Source organism: Doryrhamphus excisus, linkage group LG9 (genome assembly GCF_037039965.1).
Source record: "Doryrhamphus excisus strain RoL-2023G ecotype Guam linkage group LG9, RoL_Dexc_Guam_v1.1, whole genome shotgun sequence".
NCBI classification, from domain to species: Eukaryota; Metazoa; Chordata; class Actinopteri; order Syngnathiformes; family Syngnathidae; genus Doryrhamphus; species Doryrhamphus excisus.
The window spans coordinates 15,653,848-15,668,648 of NC_136365.1; the positions used below are offsets into that span (position 1 = coordinate 15,653,848).

The 14,801-nt window shown below is 40.8% G+C and overlaps 1 protein-coding gene across 3 annotated transcripts in view; it reads right to left on the reverse strand.

The window, feature by feature from the left end:
• The window catches only part of rhbdl3 (rhomboid, veinlet-like 3 (Drosophila)), a 37,608-nt gene extending 25,925 nt beyond the window's left edge, over positions 1-11,683 (reverse strand). The window contains exons 1-3 of one of the 3 annotated variants that reach the window (XM_058069424.2): positions 11,462-11,683; positions 10,845-11,311; positions 8,629-8,652 (exon numbers count right to left, since the gene is read on the reverse strand). In XM_058069424.2, the coding sequence (XP_057925407.1) occupies positions 8,629-8,652; positions 10,845-10,964 (144 nt within the window). In that variant the 5' untranslated portion in view covers positions 10,965-11,311; positions 11,462-11,683. The remainder of the gene's footprint in view (positions 1-8,628; positions 8,653-10,844; positions 11,312-11,461) is intronic. The other 2 variants (XM_058069423.2, XM_058069422.2) reach the window with 2 other exon arrangements.
• Between the last annotated feature and the right edge of the window lie 3,118 nt (positions 11,684-14,801).

Consider the following 14,801-nt stretch of genomic DNA (forward strand, 5'->3'; position numbering starts at 1 on the left):
CCTTCACTCTGGCTCGCATTGAGCAGAAGAAAAAAGGGTGACAAAAAAGGAGGAGAAACATTTGGTTAACGAGCATTCCCCTGGCTGTCTTCCTCATCTATTCAACTGCTTCATCTGCTCCAGGCTTTGCCCTCAGGTCAACACCCACCCTCCCAGCACAGTCAAAACCTAGCATCAATGACGGCAGCAGTTCCATTCAGCGTAGATTTATGATTTCTAATAGCCTGCAAATGGACCCGCGACTGGAGGAGCCTGCCCCCCCTTCTAGTGCTGCTAGTGTAGTTGCCAGTCACATTTTCAAGGTTGCCATCTGGTCCGGGTGGGACCCTTGAAACTGCCTTGTCAATCCTCACTAAGAAGCCCCCCCCCCCATGCCTGGAGGGAGAAAGGGTGACCACTGACTATTCTATTGCTGAGTTGTTTCTGGAAAATGTTGCCTGAAGGCGCTTTTGATTGGCCACCATCAAGCAGGCTGGCAGGTAGTCCAGTGATCCTATGCCCGTATTCGGGCCTTTAATTCTGAATTCCCATAATTCCATAAACAATTAGCGCCTAACACTCAGAATTACAAGTAGCCAGGAAACCAGAGCAGAAAGGAGACAGAGCACAAAGTTGTTCATTGCTCTGTGTGCATCACATGAACAAATACGTTGATTATTTTGTGGGTTAAGACTATTTCATCATTCCATCATTTATATTGGTGCGCCAATGGCTGCACGGCGGAGTGGTAAAAACCACTTAACGTGATTGTTAAACTTAAACCCCCTTAAATTAAACTAATATGCAGGCTTAAACCATAGTCATCATGAGTGGACAAAAAAAGTGAAGTTCAAAGTTGTTTTTTCTTTCCTTCTTTATTTCGAACCTGAAAAACATCCAAAGCACAACAAACCAACCAAAATCAATACAAATAAAAATACCTATGTATATATAAAAGTACACATGTTCGAAAGGAAGTGGGAAGAAGTCAAGACTTATCTAGTCCCACCCCCCTAACCACCCAGATTCCAACCTCATCCCAACAAAACATATATTATTCCTTGTCTACACAGAATAAAAACCCCACATCCAAACACCCTCACCCAGCTTGAGGCACCCAACCACGTGCCAAGAGCAACCAGTCCATTATTAGTCATCCTATCGTACATCGTCCAATACAAAAGAAGGAAAGAAACCACTCCAACTAAACAGTCACCAATCACCAACAGTCATTTGATCGTCTATTTCATTTCATGCACCCTCTCTATATCGACACCCTCAATTCAACCCGTTCAAACAGAAGGATGTCAACATCAATCTGAACTAAACTTTGTCAGTTATGTGTTAATTCCACCCCCATGGAATAACAGCACAGCAACAACAAAACAACGAAGGACACATACAATACATGAATGTACTCATGCAAGCATGCAGAGAGACATGTTTGAAGCATTACTTTCAACTGAAACATTCATTGTGTCTGAGATGGAAGATAAGATTTCACTGTTGTTCGATCACCTTGTTTTCAACTATGTCATGTTTTATGCAACACACCATGCACACTCACACGATTGGAGCAAATCATTTCAATGGCACGCACGGTTATTTGCATTAATCTGCCAACCATTGAACAAAAATACTGAATTTGTATATGCCATACCGGAAGTGACGTGGACTGCTAAGAACAAATATGGCAATCGGTTGAAAAAACAGCCATACTGTCACAATCAGCTACTTCAGCACTTTGGCACAGCTAGCAGCCTTTGGCAGCCGCGTCCTGTAAGATGATACAGGTGCAGAATAAAGGTCGGACTGCTATGAGTAAGCAGTGTCACTCACCTTGGACGTCTGCTGAGTCGAACCGGGTTTGCAATGACAGCACTAATAACAGCAAAGCAATCAGCAAGTCTTACCACATCCTTTAATCAAAGCCATGGTCATGTATATGACATCTAACGGGGCTAAATAGTGAACTTGGAATTGCAGCAATGGTGTAGGTCAGGACCAGTGTGGGCATTGATTGGATGATACTGGATCGTTAGGTCAACAATTATTAATAACATGACCTAAAAATAACAGCAATAAAGATTATATTTATGTCACTGGCTTACATTAAGGAGTGTAGCAAGATGACCTACCTGTTATTGCATGAAAGGTCTAAAAAGAGTTACAAACTTAGAATAAGTAGTAAACTAATCGCCAGCACAGTTGCATATTACTGCTTCTAGCAAAACATATTCAAAGTATTTAAGGGGCCACCTCTCAAAATGAACTACATTCCTATTGCCTGATTAGTGATTCAACTATTTCCAAAACACAAACAATGACTTTCTTTAAGTCGTCTGATCCAGAAACTGGGGCAAGTATGTATGTATGTGGAAGCCGCTTGTGTACTCCATCTGAGCAGTCTAGCAGTGTTCACATGCAATTGCATGGAGGATTTGTTGACACAAGCTATTACTGCGTGTAACACTGTCACTAAAGGAGCCAAAACTGTCACTTTATGCCAAGGAAATAAGCAGAACGTTGACTAAAGAAACAAGTGCAGCAAAAGCTTTTACAGCCATCATGTAAATGAACACACTACGAGATGAGATGTTAGGTTTGCATGGTTTCAGTCAAGTGACAATGAGACACTTTAAGGGAGTTTTATGGACAGATGAGCAAACCTTTTAAAGAGTGTATTATAAATATAACAAACATAAAGGCATAAAGATGGGGCCTGGTGTTTGTCTGCTTTTGTTTGAGTTGATTGTTAGTGTGCCATCTGCCAGGCTTTTTGAGTTGCATTCACTAATGGGACACAGAAGATGCAGTTGACATGCACACTCGCATGCAAACATGGTTGTTGTCATGTTAAAGAGAAGGGACTACTATACTTGGGATGTGGCCACAACAAAAGTACTCTGTGTTTGAAGGGTCCTTAACGCCCCCCCCCCCATACACTATACTGTAATGTTTCTCAACTAAAGCAAGAAGCAAGATGCTTTAGGGTCCAGAAAGTGACAAAACATCACACACTGTAGGTAAACATAGCCGCCTGTTGTAGTCCTGTCGCATTTGTGCCAATTTTGTACAACAATTTTGTCAACCAAATAATTTTATGTAGGAGATTAGGATGGAAGAAAGCAACAATGGCAGTTTTTAGGGCACTTGCTGTGGAGTTTCCAAAACATCTTCTGTTCCTCACTGACTTCATCTGCCATTCATTCACGTTCCCACATGTCTATTTTGGGGAGGAATTTGTTGCCTTTCGATGATACGTATAATAATAAACATACTAACTAACTCCTTATTTCTAAAATCGCAAATACTTCAACTTGCTGATATAGTTAATCTTCAAACAGCTAAAATAATGCATAAGGCTAAAAATAACCAATTACCTAAAAATGTCATCCAATACTTCTCTACAAGAGAGGAGAAATATGATCTCAGGGAAGAACTACATTTGAAACACTTATATGCTAGGACTACGTTAAAAAGCCATAGCATTTCAGTATGTGGAATCAAACTATGGAATGGATTGAGTAAGGAACTCAAACAATGTACAACGATGAGCCAATTCAAGAAACAATACAAACAGTTGATGTTTGCTAAATACAAGGATGAAGAGTCTTGAATCAGTCATGATGTGCTACATATATCACTATATTGACACTTACTATGGTACCCATTATGTCATTGGATGGTCATATCACCTCATACTTTGGTACGTGACAAAAATAATATAAAATAAAAAAAAAAATTAAACTATATTAGGAAAGCAGAAAGTGAACAAATGTAACAGTTACTGATTGTAAAAGTACCAGATGGAGGGGAAAGATTTAATATGCTTTGCTTCTTCCTACTTCTTTTGGACATGTGGAACTGGGAACTGATTATGTGATGCACTCAATTGTAATCTGATGCATGTTCAAATGAAACAAAACCATTACCATTACCATAATAGGTGGGATATACAAAACCTGAACGTTCAGACTGCAGTAGCAGCGGATCCATATCGCATAAGAAAAAGGCATGAGTCGCATTTGTGCTGTTCACACTGACATGAAAATATAAGATACAGATCTGTTACACCATGGCTTTCCATTTCAAAATAGAGCAAAACACACTAACCGAATCTGGTCTCCTGTATTTACTACTTCTCACCATGTGACTGTGGGTCACAACACATTTTATCCCACAGGAGACTGAAGGCAGCAAGGAAACGGATAGCTGTAGCAAAGTGGAGAATGTGGAGTATAATACCTACAATTAACATTACAATGAAACTACAATTAACACATGTATTCTTGTCATTGCTAGTTATATATCCTCAAATGTTGCAAAGTAGCTTTAATGGCACACCGTATCTGTTCAACAAATCAGTAAGAAAGTCATTTCTAACCATACTACATGTGTGATTTAACTGCAAAGCCAGTGACAGATAAACACATCTTTACCAATCAACAGGCACATCAGCTATTTTTACCTCGACATAAAAGTGGGAACTGTTTTTACACTCCGCCAGCTGGAACTCTGCCTTTCAGTATAATATAATCTATTTAGAGCCCAGAAGAGGAGCAGCATGAGAGAAAAATCTGCTCAGATAAAATCTTTAAATTAAATAGTTAATAAGAGATGCTGTGTGATATTCTTTTAATGGAGTGGCACGGGTGATGTGCAGCTTTTCCAAACGGTTTGTGATCCCCAGGATTCAGTTGCCGTCAATCACTCTGGAGAATGTTGGATGAGCAGGTCAGTAGAGTGTGACCCCGCCATCTGTGCACACGTCGATGGCAATTATGCGGAGAAGCATATCAGCATGCCATAGATTATATGGACGAAGAGAAACATATACATAAGAAATGTGATATCATTCAACTCCAGTCCTGTTTGTGGCGGATGTACACACCACCAGCTGCTGGAAGTGGTGTTGTCCCACTTGGCCCCGATGCAAGCAGAAAGTGGCAAAAAGTGAGACTTATGGTTTTTTTTTTTCATCGGGGGAACTTTCCTTTGTAAATGAAAATGACAATCCATAAACAATGCATAAACCTCTCTTTGGTCTTCCTCTATGCTTCCTACCTGGCAGCTCTAAACGCAGCATCCTTCTATCGATATATTCTATCTCTCCACTGGACATGTCCCAACCATCTCAGTCTGGTCTCTCTGACATGATCTCTAACATGTAATGTCCCTCTGATGTACTCATTGCCGATCCTATCCATCCTGGTCGCTCCCAATGAGAACCTCAGCATGCTCATCTCTTCTACCTCCAGTTGTGCTTCTAGACCAAACAACATGGCTGGTCTCATCACATTTTTATATATACCTTTCCCTTCATTTTAGCTGAAACTCTTCTATCACACATCACGCCCGACACTTTTCTCCACCCGTTCCATCCTGCCTGCACACGCTTCTTCACCTTGTTGACCCCCGGTACTTCAAATTATCCACCTTCTGTATCTCTTCTCCATGTAACCTCACTCGTCCACTTGGGTCCCTCTCATTCACACACATATAAATCGTATTGCTGCGGCTAATCTTCATTCCTCTCCTTTCCAGGGCAAACCTCCACTTTTCTAGGTAGACTCAATGCTAAAGTGTGTTCTTATATACATTTGAGTATGACTAAGAGGGCTCATTTGTTATTATTATGTCTACTGTATTGAGTCATACAAGTGTGAAGGTGGCTATTAGGGTGTTATTTCATGTCTAGAGGGCTGTCATAATGTACATACTGTATTCAGAGGGTTATTAAGAGGTCTCTAAGCTTTAACTAGAGAAATATTCAATTCATTAATTATAAAATTATTAATTATTTAAATACATTATGGAAATTCACTTATTGCGATCCGGTATATGTTAGTTAGCAGGCTACTTTTGGGTGTAAAAACAACTACATAATGTTTTCTGGATGGATAGATTAGATAGACCAAACTCTAGCATTTGCATTTTAGGGCACGGGGGGTGTTGAATAGTGACTTGAATGACCAATCCAAAAAATCAATTCCATCAGCATTTTCATCCAGACATGCACCAAAATGGTATGGTTTAAGATAGGCCTTGTGGTTTGTGTAATCCAGCAAACCAGTCAAAAAACTAACATCCCCAAAAAAAACTGCATGACTGGTGTTTTTACCATGTACCTTCTACAGTCACAAGTCTTCACACTCTTTTTTTTCTGCATCATGCAAGAAAAGCCATTTCATGAAAAAACATGCAGCCATGTGAAAGTGTTTAATCACTAAGCTTGCGTGGGTGCATGCCTGGGGCATTTCCAACACTGCGGGGTGGCTGTCAACAAGAAGGCAACTGTGGCACACACACAGGGCTTTCATTCTCACTGACACCACACAATAATTCCAGCAGCTAGCGTTAAACTGCAGAAAGACCCACCTGGATGATGAAAAAAAAAAAAAAAACACTACTTCACAGTGGGAACTTCCAGTGTCAGTAATTTGCACAAGATCACTAGCAGTATCAAACCGCAAAGGGAATCTGTAGGAGATTCCTCTCTGGGGAGAGCAAATCAGATTCCCATGGGGGTGTGAGCTAAACAAGCCTGATATGGTTTATCAGATAAATCCCGGATGTGCATCAAGGTCCATTTTCAAATCCCCTGAAATCCACACAACAAAAACAACACAAGACGACACTTTAGTGAGGTCACAATAGCTCGGCACAGTTCCTTTATGTTCTTTTTTCTGCATAAAATACAGTACAGTATCTTACAAACCTGACTACACTCCTCATGGTTCAGCAAGCATTCTTACAGTATATCTTCTCAAGGGACAATATTATACACATGAAAGTTAGATTTACTTGTATAGCAGTATATAGTATATACGTATATACTGTCTAGATTGCTGGCTAGGGAGCAGCAGGGTAATTATGTCTTGCCAATAGCTACACAAGCTGTGCGCTGACTATTCTAGAGTATATCCAAGTTCCTTTTCTATGGTATTGTACCCTCTGAAGATAAACATTCATTCATTCATTCATTTTCTACCGCTTATCCTCACGAGGGTCGCGGGGGGTGCTGGGGCCTATCCCAGCTGTCTTCGGGCGAGAAGCAGGGTATAGCCTGGACTGGTCGCCAGCCAATCACAGGGCACATATAGACAAACAACCATTCACACTCACATTCATACCTATGGACAATTTGGAGTCGCCAATTAACCTAGCATGTTTTTGGAATGTGGGAGGAAAACGGAGTACCCGGAGAAAACCCACGCATGCACGAGGTAAACATGCAAACTCTACACAGAGATGGCCGAGGGTGGAATTGAACCCTGGTCTCCTAGCTGTGAGGTCTAACCACTCGATCGCCATGCAGAAGATAAACAATATAATATAATAAATGGTAACATCATACTGTAACATTATTGCAGTTTTTTTTCCAGAGGGATCGTCTGGACGGTACTTCATAAGACATCTTGCCCGCCTGGGTTCAGCTCATGTTCAAACATCCTACTACATGCAAAGCAAAGCACATACATAGCAACAAAATCCTCCTCTGGGAATGGAACGCAAAGAGCAGAACACAGCACTTTGACTCCACTACCAATGGTCTAAAACCCACATATTGATAGCAGCATGTATAGGCTCAGTATAAATCATATTACAGTATATAAATATATATATATGTAAACAATATTGGAATGTGATATAGACTTAAGATATTAAACACACTAATCTACAGCTTGTGTTTAAGATGATGGTTAGGGTTTAGCGGTTACACCCCCCCCCCCCCCGCACAACTCATTGTGAGGCGAGTTGAATAAAAGAGCGGCAGTGCATTTGTAACCGCCAGACTGGGCCTCGACCTCACCATTTGGACGAGCCCTCGCTTTTTCATACTGACATCCACTCCGACACATTCAAAGCAGCAACATAAAGGAAGACTTAAGACTTTATGTGTGTTCATGTGTGTTGCTCTATTAGCAACACACACGAGAACGCCACACTCTCCCCCGTCTGGCTTTCCCGTAATCCCATGTGACCTCCCATGTGCAGAAAAGGGTGAGCCTGACACGAGCCTCTGACTCACCCCTTAAAATCTTATATGCACACACACACACACATGCATACATTTCCCTCTAAGAGCAAATATGGTGCCCCAGGGCAGGCAGGTGCAGAGTGTGGACTGTGTGTACGTGTGTATGTGTGTATGTATGTGTGTGTGGGGGGGGCCTGTTCACCGTCTGCCAGCCCAACCTGCTGCTTGCATCAGCTGGTCTGTGTTCCCCTCTTGGTTTTACTACATGGTGTGATAGATGCATGCACCCAGGATTGTGTGTCACACTAATTGTATTATCAGGGTCAGTGATATCACCCATAACCTAAAGTGTGTCTCAGTCTGCAGGAGTTTGCTTTGACAAAGTCAAAGCCTGGTTACATTTTTTTTTAAGCGAGCCAGCAGGCTTTTAAAGAAGGATTTAAAGTAAGCAGCATGAGGCGCAATTTTAATCTAAAAATACATTTGCCTAATGAGCCTAAACAAAAACAGAGCTCAGAGGAAACAGGAGCATCCAGTCTCCAATGTTTGAGTCCTGATTTTAACATTGTTGACCTTCATCAGCGAATAAAAACTAGCACATAGGTCAAGTACACGTATAAGATATACACAAATGAGGGTACATGCACACATCCTTCAGTACATACCTTATCGAACAGAGCCTTCCATTGCTGAGAAAGGAGTAGAGAAAAGAAGAAAAGTATGAGTGAATTGGAGGAAGATGAGTCAAATAAAACTATCTAAGAAGCAGGTGCCAAAAAAATGGGACTACACGCATGGAGTACCTGTTTGGATAGGATGATGCTAAAAATACTGTCCAAATAAATAGGTTGCGTGTGTTCGCTTATTACCTAATCACTGTGTTCAGTGAGCCTCGGCCAAAGATAATATGAAAGCATCTGACAATTAGCTGCTCCCATTTGTGGGACTGCAGATAGCCAAAAGTGATGCAGGCAGTGGTAATTTTATTTTTACAATTCGCACGGTCCAATAAATACCAAGCTGTGGGCTTTTCCTCTCTGGTATCATATTTAAAGTTAATTTTCACTATCCTGTGAGATAAAAACAAAAGAAAGTCAACAGTGGTGTGCTATGTGGTCATAAGTATTGGGACAACTGGCCATTACAGCTTCTCGCTGCAGTACTTTCTACTTTCATTCATCTAAAATGGGTTTTTTCAAACCGTGGAACATGACACATTCTCCAAACCTGCATAGATGTTGACAAGGTGTGTCTACATATTTCTTGAAATTGATAGTCGCAAATTAAATGGAAATCCCATGGTTTAAATTTTTACATTATTGAGGTATAGCGATGATAAAATGATTCTTAGATAAGGTTTGGTCTTTTCTTGATTGATGACTGATGTACTTATCCATCCATCGCTTATCCGCTTATCCTCACGAGGGTCGCGGATATGCTGGAGCCTATCACAGGTGACTTTGAGCGAGAGGCAGGGTACACCCTGGACGGGTGGCCAGCCAATCACAGGGCACATATAGACAAACAACCATTCACACTCACATTCATACCTATGGACAATTTGGAGCCGCCAATTAACCTAGCATGTTTTTGGAATGTGGGAGGAAACCGGAGTACCCGGGGAAAACCCACGCACGCACGGGACTCCACACAGAGATGTGTGGCCAACAAGCTAACCAATCGGCCCAACTGTACTAAAATGATTTTCAGTGGAAGTCATTAATGATGTCCTGTTTGCAAAATATGCACACAATTTGCGCAACACACATAGTACTGATGAAGTACAGGAACTTTGGGTAATCCAATAAAAATCGTAACCTATCATGTCTGCCGCCATCACGTGTGTTAATTAGCACCTTCTGTTTTGCTTCCAAGGCATACCAACTGCAAAGCAAGAAGCTAAGCTACAGTTATGGAGTTCGCTACTCTATGTCAATAAAAGATTTAGTTAAATGTGTATTGATATAATAAATGATGTGGTGTCTAAATCCAGACAATTGTTATCACTGACATGTTTCGGTAAGTGCCACTAATAACTGCCAAAAATAACTGCCAAAAGTTTTAAGTGCAGCTCAACTGTAAAGTTTGACTCCCTTGTCAGGTTTTTTAGTCAGCAGGTTAGGAAAAAATGTCATCATGTATCTTGGCTGCACGTTGGATGAGTGGTTAGCGTGCATACCTCACAGCTAGGAGATCTGAGTTTGATTCCACCCTCAGGCATTTCTGTGTGGAGTTTGCATGTTCCCCCCGTGCATGCGTGGGTTTTCTCCGGGTACTCTGATTTCCTCTCACGTTCCAAAAACATGCTAGGTTAATTGGCGACTCCAAATTGTCCATAGGTATGAATGTGAGTGTGAATGGTTGTTTGTCTATATGTGCCCTGTGATTGGCTGGCGACCAGTCCAGGGTGTACCCTGCCTCTCGCCTGAAGACAGCTGGGATAGGCTCCAGCACCGCCACAACCCTGGTGAGGATAAGCGGTAGAAAATGAATGAATGAAAGTATGTATGCGCTAAAAAATTTTTTTTTGTGGTTGTGTTTATTTGCATTTCACATAACTGAATTTTGTCTTTATTTTTCTCAAGCTGCCATGCCGCCCCTTGAAGACTTTTAGTGCATTCCGAAGGGAGTTGTGCCTGACATTTTGAAAAGAGCACTGATGAGGTCAGCATCCCTTTATGCAACTTGCTTTGTGTACTGGGGCATAGTCATGCTGGAACAGGAACAAAAATATTTAACTATTTCCCTCAGTGTTCCTAGACAGTTGGAAGCCAAAAATGATCAAATCAAACTGACACCCTATTGATTGATGAAGAGATGTGTCCCAATACTTTTGTCCCGGTGTTAAAAGTTGACTCAGATGCTCAAATACTGTACTCACGTCCTCCGGAGCCACAGGAAGCACATCTGTGCTCTCCAACACTTCAATCTCCTCTCCCTCGGCATTGGCTGCTACAGCGGGGGAGGAGGTGACCGTCAGCTCCCGGTTCCCTCCTGCCATCCTCGGGCTGGTGTACCGCCGAAAAAAACACCTTAGCAATGATTCCTCATAGTTGTAGTACAGTCCGACATGGCTCCTTGGAGTGTGTCACACAGTACAGACGGCTTGAAAGGGAGCATCTTGACCACCATCATCATTACCAGCAACCCCACCACCATTAGATGAGTTCAAGTAGAAAACACACTGAACAAGGTACTCCCACAAAGATATCCACTGAGGAAAAGTTGACATAAAAATGATAAGTAAAAGTAGCTGTAGTGAGGACAGAAGCCGGGGAGGAGGCAACAGTCCAAGTTTGGGAAGCAGGATGCTGCGCAACAGCAGCAGCAGCAGCGGCAGCGAGGAGTCTGAAAGCCAAAAAAAATGACATCACCAAATTGTGACTCCACATGCAAACAATGTCTGAAACCACGGTCACCGCTCTCAAGCAGAATAACACTTGGTAAACACTGACACAGCATGGCTACATTCATTTTTCTTAAAGTGCGTCACAATACCTTTACACGTCTTTTTCAGCCACTATACAGCCCAGTTAAAGCGTCTGTCTGCTGCTGTCTCCACCTTGTGGAAGTCCTAATGGGGGATGACCGGCGTCCTCCTCCTCGTCCTCCGCCGCATGCCTGGTGGAGCTCCAGGAAGCTCCGGAGCTCCGCTCCGTCCCACAAGAGGGAAGGTGGGAGGGGATAATGGGGTAAGCTCTCACCCCCCTCACCCTCCACAATCACCAGATGACGGCTACTCACACCATCTTAAAGTCATGAACTGATTTTGTTTGTACAAGGTCAACATACCACGAAAACGAAACTATATTGCTACTTTTCAGTTTTATTTTCATTTATCTCCCAAACAACACAAAAATGCTGTGATAAATGCTAAAACCTAACTACTGAAACAACATTTTGGCTAGCTAGTAAAGCAACAGGTTTGCTTGGGTTATTTCCGGGTCACGTGGCAAGTGGTTGCTAGGTAGAATTTATAGGGCTCCAATGATACCTGCCCCATAGAGCAACAAAACATTTTTCATCCAAATCTTTTGATATTAAATAATTGTTTTGTGTGAAAACAATATGCCACAATAGTTCTGTCAGACACCAAGCAGTGGACGACGGCATCTAATACTAACTGAATAATTTTTTCATCTGTCTTTTTTTAATGAATTTGGTAAGAGGAATACAAAAAATACAAAAACATTTTTATAAAACAAGCAGGACATGGAGAAAAAATGCTGTGTAAAAAATAAACCTTTAGACCGGTTTACACCGGGTATTGGCATTTTATTTTCAAAAGATAAGCCAAATAATTATAATTGAAAACTTATGTCTATAGTTACAGTCACTTTATACCTCTACAAAAGTTTTGCATGCACCATATTCATCATTTTATTGGCTAATGTAGTGGTAAGTGCTCACACGACAAAGGACAATATACTGTATATGAAGTGGTTTTCGGTTTCTTAACAAGTTATGTTACAAAACCACCTCGAACTATTGATGTGGAAAAAATACAAGCCATTTTGTGAGGTTGAATATATTGGATATTATTCTGCGGAATAAGTCTGTGATTATAGGTTGCCTATTTTTAATGCAAGATATACTATTTTGTAGCTTAGAAAATAAAATAGAATAAGAAATAAGATGCTGTTATAATCAGATAAACTGCAATTCAAAATAACCGCTGGTGTTAAATCCTTCTTTAGAAGTTGAGAGGGTAGGGAGTGTCCATGCTTGTAAATTCCCGAGTATATAAAGTCCCACCCAACACCCACAACCTCACCTCCAGGAGTGGTGCAACAAAAGGTAAATGATAGGTGCTATTCAGACAAACAACCATAATTTAACTGGAGACATCAAGTACACATAATAGTGGGGTGAAAACATGTGTGTGAGGCTGGAGGATGTGACACTGATGAGTGCTACAGTGTGCACGTCAATGGTCTATTATTCGTCAAAAGTGATATGAAGTATACTGGTCACTCGGCAGCAGTAATGACATAAAACATTGAGACATTACCTTAACATTGCATGAAGTCAACCATAGCATGTCTGACATGACAGAGTGATACAATGTTCTCCCATTCCATGTGGAAGTGGTAAGGATTTATCCTCTTAAGTTCAGAAGAAATAAATTTGAGGCTAACTGGTTTGCTCACTAGCTTGTAAGCTAGTGGCCATCTCGAGTCCCTGCAGCATAAGTGTTGTAAACAAACAATAATAGAAATGTAAATGTGCCTATAAGTGTGTTATTTAATGTCTACATGCCTCTGATAATAAAAAAAAATTGAAAGTCATGAACAGTTTTCAATTTTTGTGTTTACAATATCCCATGGGCCAATAAAGAATAAGTTGCCGGCCACCCATGGCCCCCAGGCCAGACTTTGGATGGCCGTACTGTAAACATTGGCACTTAAGAGACACAAAAACAGCTTACTGTAGATTTGTTTTTGTATTTCTGCAATGCTGCCCCCACACTGTTGGAATTGACCGCTTTCCTTGTACTGTATGATGCATATATAATGATAATTGTGTTATCATTATCAATATCAGTAAGTAACAACTGGAGCAATATGATAAAACAGATTCTCTTGGGGTGAAATCCTTTGGCGCCACCTGTTGGTTGTATGAACCTTCAGACCAGGGGTCTCAAACTCTATTTACCTGGGGGCCACTGGAGCTCGGGTTTGGGTGAGACTGGGCCGCATCAGGTTTTCAAAAAAAAAAAACGCATTTATTAAAAACAGAAAAATGAATAAACTTCGCTTTGGTTCCGATTTTCTACAAAAAATGCTCTGATAAAACATTCCACTGTTCTCAAATATCTTACTTTTTATTTTTCTACACAAAATAAAATGAAAAATAAATAAACAAATCAAGAATAAAGAAAATCAATCAATCAGTAATAAATACATATAATAATAATAATAAAACGGCAAATAATAAAAACTTAAGAAACCACATATAGTTGGTGGGTAGACAAATAATTTTTTTCTGATTAAAATTAACAAAGCATTATTAGAGCCCTGTCGACATGACAAAACATGACTATAGTCACATTTATACTCTTTTATTTACAACATATTGCGCAACTGCAGGGTCTTGAGACACATGCTAACTCGCAAACTAGAGAGCTAGCGACCTAAATGGTAGCCTTCAAGTTATTTCCTTTAAACTTAAATAGCCAAAAACTTACCACTTCCACATGGATAGTGAGGATAACTATTAACAGTTATTTAACCTTTAACATGAACATTAATCAAACGTAATAATTTTTTCTGGGTACATGATACCATACAGCATCCATATCAAACTTGCGCGGGCCGCACTAACATTAAACTTTCATATCAAGGCGGGGGCCACAAACTAGTGTCCTGCGGGTCACATTTGGCCTGCAGGCCGTGTGTTTGAGACCCCTGCTTTAGACTATTTTCATCAATAGGTACAGCATTTGTGTTAGAATCTGGACCTTTGCCAAACCTCTTTAGCGAGAGAAAAAAGCACCTATGAAATATAGACTTGAGACACTTAAAACATGTATTTATTGTCAATCTCTCCCCTCCCTCTATTGCAAGTAGTTGCACATTGATAGACTGACGCTGTGTCTTCTGCACTATACATACTGTAACTATAAGATGGGACTTCAATGGAGATGTTTTGACATGACATGAGCATGTGGTAACGGTGGCAAACATCGAAGAGAATGATGAAACATGCAAACTAGTATTGCTGAATCCAATGCATCCTAACCTGCTCACAGGTTCAATGTGCATCCACACATTTTAGCCGTGTAAGGCAAAACTCATACTGTCAAACACACGTCATTTACAGTATGTACACTATAGAT